The sequence below is a fragment of the Alosa sapidissima genome, chromosome 12, assembly GCF_018492685.1.
Source record: "Alosa sapidissima isolate fAloSap1 chromosome 12, fAloSap1.pri, whole genome shotgun sequence".
Taxonomy (NCBI): Eukaryota; Metazoa; Chordata; class Actinopteri; order Clupeiformes; family Clupeidae; genus Alosa; species Alosa sapidissima.
In genome coordinates this window covers 36943915-36948807 of record NC_055968.1, presented here as the reverse complement: position 1 = coordinate 36948807, position 4893 = coordinate 36943915, and the positions used below count along the sequence as shown (strand labels likewise).

At 45.9% G+C, this 4893-nt stretch overlaps 1 protein-coding gene across 1 annotated transcript in view; it reads left to right on the top strand.

The window, feature by feature from the left end:
- Positions 1-1525: 1525 nt before the first annotated feature.
- The window catches only part of grin3bb (glutamate receptor, ionotropic, N-methyl-D-aspartate 3Bb), a 172647-nt gene continuing 169279 nt past the window's right edge, over positions 1526-4893 (top strand). The window contains 1 exon segment of the mRNA XM_042111786.1: positions 1526-2010. Coding sequence (XP_041967720.1) covers positions 1558-2010 — 453 coding nt within the window. The 5' untranslated portion in view covers positions 1526-1557.

Sequence of the window (4893 nt, the reverse complement as noted above, 5' to 3'; positions counted from 1 at the left end):
TCCAAGTGGAGAGTAATATCCAGGGACGCGCCGCGCCATTATTTGTGCCTTACGAACGCCCGTTCCTCCGACGAGACCGAAAACTTCAGTTGCTGGGCGGGGGGACCCCATCCGCATCAACATGACAAAAAGCTCGAGCTCCTCTCCTCTGTGGCATGACGTGAGCAGTGTGACAGCGCGCGGGTAATTCTCATCGAGCCTTCAACAGGCTCTCTCAGATGGGCGTTTTAATTGAAAAGCCAATTAGCACAACACAAACGAATTAATGACCTGTGCGCTGAGCTCAACAAAACAGCTCCTCTATCATCTAAGATATTACAGCAGCAACATGTGCTTCAAAATACAAAAAAAAAACGTCATTACAAATGTTTCTTTTCCACTCCCTTAAATAATCCCCCTCGATATTGCATGTTTTCTACAGGATGGATGTTCTGAATTTAGGAAACAGCTATGACTTAATCTTCAATTGGTTTCCAAAATGGATGTTTGACCCCATGTGGTAGGTTACTGCAGGAGACAAACGGCTTCACACATCCGTATTCCCCGCGTGCCTGAAACTCTTCCTGAGATAAGACTCCGACCGCGCTGAATGCTCTTTTCACTTGACGCCTTGCACGAGCTGCCTCACCGTTTCTGCGCACAATATTAAGCATGTCCTGCTTCTTTCCACCCAACCGTTGTATTATGGTCTGATTCTGAATTTCTCTTTTAGTTAATCTGATTCCAGTTTATTTTCCTCACATGGATCTAACCAGGCTATCGCAAGGAAACTGATTGGAATCCGTTCAGCCCCTCAGTAATATTGGCGGGGCTCCAACGCCGACTGTATTTGAGCCCGGACTTAAAAGCAAATTTACTCATGTCCCCAAAACTGAGCCAAGTGTTGACGCCGCTGCATTACAAAACCAGAAAAGCTTTCGCGAGATGAGTTTCACTTGTTAAAACTGAACAGTCCATATGCCACTACGGATACTGATTTAAACAATCCTACACCTGCACAATTCACATTAATTTGAATAACATATCCGGTTACGCACATCCATTACAGCAATAGCAACGACGTTTTGGGAAATGCTCAAATATACTGAGGTTATGCATTTTAGGACTAAATCATTGCTGCATTTGCAGGGTAGACTGTCTGCGTGACCTTGCCAAATGCAAAATCGCCGAACGTCTCCAAAGTAACGAGCCAACAATAAAGTGACTGGTTAAGCAGGAAACAGCGCGCACACATTAATGGCAGTATATTATCTTGTACTCAAACGGGGGACCCTGGGCTCTTTGTCAGACAGCGACCTACGCCTCACTTATCAACACCCCTGCCCGGTGTTACTGACTCACGACTGCTTGTGTTGCGTTAACGGAGAATGACAGCGCGCGGCATCTCCGCCTATCCAGCGGGCACCCCCTCCCCTGCCCGTCGCGAGCACACATTCGCACTGTAACATCTGTAGATCACTAGTCTTCCAAAAAGGGAATTAACGACATAAAGGAAAAGAAGGAATAAGGCAATGCTATCTTCTGACAGTACCTCATTCCGTTTGAGAGCGCAACAGAATGAATTTATTCTTTTCCAGTTTCTTGGCATACTTTTACTTCGGATTCCAAATCGTTCTCCATTCGTACATCAGCCCTTGTCTGCTTCACCCTCAGCCTTGTCACATCCTGGCTCGGATCGGACACACTGTGCGCCTAGGTGCCCTCCTGCCGTCCAGACAACCGGCCAGGGTGCGGGCTGCCCTGAACCGCGCCCTCAGCGGTCTCGCCGAAACCGGGGACAACTTTCTTCCGTACAATCTCAGCTTGGAAGTGGTGCCCCGCGAGCCCACGGACGGAGACCCGGAGTCGCTGTTCAGGTGTGTTTGTCAGGCTATCGTGGTCCAAGGGGTCTCCGCCGTGCTCGCCTTCCCCCAGACCCAGGAAGAGATCGTGCAAGTGGAATTTATGTCCTCTTTTTTGGAAATCCCTTTTATAAGCATCATAGAACACGGGGAACCGCTTAGAACACAAGTGAGTACTTACACAAAAAACATTTCTATGTTTTTAATGTGGTCTGTGTATGTTGTCGTTTGTTGTCGTTAAACTTTTGCAGTTGTGTTTGCCTGCGCGTGTTCCCTGTTCACACCGACATTCCTGTGCAAGATTCGTGGTGCTCGTGCAGTTGTTTGGGCGATACACATCGGAAACATGTTTGTTTACTGTCATGGATGTTGGACATGACAGTGGGCGCTCCGTCTCCCAGCTGTTGCCCGTGTATGTTGCAGTTCAAAGCGACTGTTCTTATCTGTGCGAATCTTACCCTCCGTTATAAACACACGAGCCTAATTTGTATTCAGTGCCGCATCTCCGATCCGCGCTCGCGCTGGCCAATGCTGTGGCGCACCTCCACTTGTCATTTATTACGCACGCACGCACGCACGCACGCACGCGCTCGTCCCAGCCTCTCCATCCTAAGCCGGGGATGGAGGATGTTGCGCAACAGGGACTGATGGACATCCTTCACTGTATCATATCCAATGTTTTTATCCATGGGCGGACTGGCCATCAGGCATACCGGGCATTTTCCCGGTGGGCCGACGCACCTTTTGGGCCGATAGAATAGGCTATATATATAATTTAATTATTTTGTTAAATAAGGAAGGAAAATCAGCGGCCCATTGGTTACATTTCAATATTGACACTGGACTGATCCAATAACAGCTCACGTCAGGCCCCACCCCTTCCATTTTGGCTCAGAGCCAGGATTCTTTGAGCGCTTCAAAAGTTAATCGAGTTGCCTACACGAAATTGCGGCGGGTGCAGGTAGTGACAATTGTGCAAAAATACAATATTGCAAGTAGGCTAGCATATGTCAGCAACATGTTGAAGTTCGTTGAGTTTGAATGAGGATGTAAGCAAGCATACAGAGCAAGGGACAGTGAGCAGGTGGAGAGTGCGAGCCTAGTTGAGGCTACATGATAAGAACTCAGTGATGGAACAGGTAGGCTGTGATGCATGACATGCTGACTATGATGACTTATTAATTGCGATAATGTAATGATATGGTAGCCTAATGATAACATATAAGGCCGTGCTGTGATTATAATAACAAATAGCGCAACTTAAATTTTCTAAATGAATGATTTGCAAACCCGGACAGCAAAATAGTGTCAAATCGACGTTAATTGTTGGTCAGATTGATCAGTTTCCGTCAGACGCCCAAAATTCAACATCGATGGCATGAGTGGTGGCTGGTCTCTCAAAGTAGAGAAGGGTTCTATCTTGGAAGGGTTATCATGGTAAAGAAGGGCTAAAAGACTGTAGACTGACGGAAATCTAAGTTACAAAACGTCACATCATGCACAAGCCAACTAAGCTACAGTATATATAACCTATACCATAGGCTACTGGAAGATACTAAAGATAATTAGTCCATGTAGCTGTATGCTACTGTTCCAAAATGTACCAGCAATGTAGGTAGGTACAGGAATAAAATATTTCCAGCAACAGCCCTGTTTGTGTTGTTTCAGTTGTCCAACAGTGATAACTGGTATAAATTACATTAATGTCTTAAGACAATCTGGGTAATTTAACTCTTTACACATAGGCTTCAGTAATTTTTGGTGCTGCTGTCAATTGTAGCCTATTGAATTTTGAAATTATACTTTGAATTCAAGCAGAAACCCTTAATAATTACACCGGTATGATCAGCCTGCGGTTGATCATACCGGTTGATCAAACCCTTAATAATTACACCGGTATGATCAGCCTGCGGTGGACCTGTCTCAGCTAAGGGGAAACGGAAGAAGGAAACAAACAATTCCATTAGAGTCTTTTGTGGAAATTAGTTAAAATGACTCCTTTTAGAGATCAGTGATGACAGTGTCGAGGAACCTCATCACAGTTCATTTAACCCCCTCTATTTGTGACAACGTGCTATATTAAACCAGCAATTCTCATGAAATTTTCAGGTTTTATGAAAATGTCATCAAATTCGCCCAGTGTACTGATGATCTCATTAGCAAATGCCTTACAGTGAACATGTAGTAGCCATAATTTGTTCTGAACAGCCGTGGGTCACTAAGTGCCATCAATGACTTAGCCTGCCCTACTTGAATATGGAGATCATAGCCTATGCTCCATGCCTACCTCTGATCAGTCAGAGAGATAACCAATGAGGCCTACATCACTTTCAGTGCTCCATGCCAGTTGAAAATATATGCATATTTAAGGGCAATGCAAAGATTTTGTATTTAATTAGGTGTGCCCGACCGATTTGAGGGCTGCTTTGGCCAAATATGCCAGGGCCGAGTTTTGGTCTCAGTCTGCCCCTGTTTTTATCTCAACACAGCTGAGCCTTTCTTTCTGTTTCCATATCCGTGTACATGTCCTTGTGTGCGTCTGTGTGTGTGTGCGTGTGGTGTGTGTGCGTGTGTGTGTGTGCGTGTGTGTGTGTGTGTGTGTTGGCGCTGATTGAAATGGACAATTGAAGCCTAAAGGTCCACACAGCAGAAATACTGTGATTTTGCTCTCAGTAGTCTCTCATTGAGTGATGAATCCAACACGACTCTGGTGAACTGTGTGTGTGTGTGTGTGTAATTGTCCATCCTCTGACCACTGAGGTGTATGAAACAGGAGGTCAAAGGGCCTCTGCTGTCATCATCTCACTCCATTTCAGCCGTGTGTGTGTGTGTGTGTTGTGTCTGTTGTGTGTGTGTGTGTGTGTTGTGTCTGTTGTGTCTGTCTGAAGCGCAGACTTTCATGTGTCTCTGATGAGGACTGACATGTTACCATGGATACCTGTTGCCACCTCTGACCCCACTGGTCAGGCCTTGCGTCCGTCCGTCTTTGCGGTTTAATTCCACCTCTAGTGCCACACACACACACACGCACACACGCACACACGCACACGCA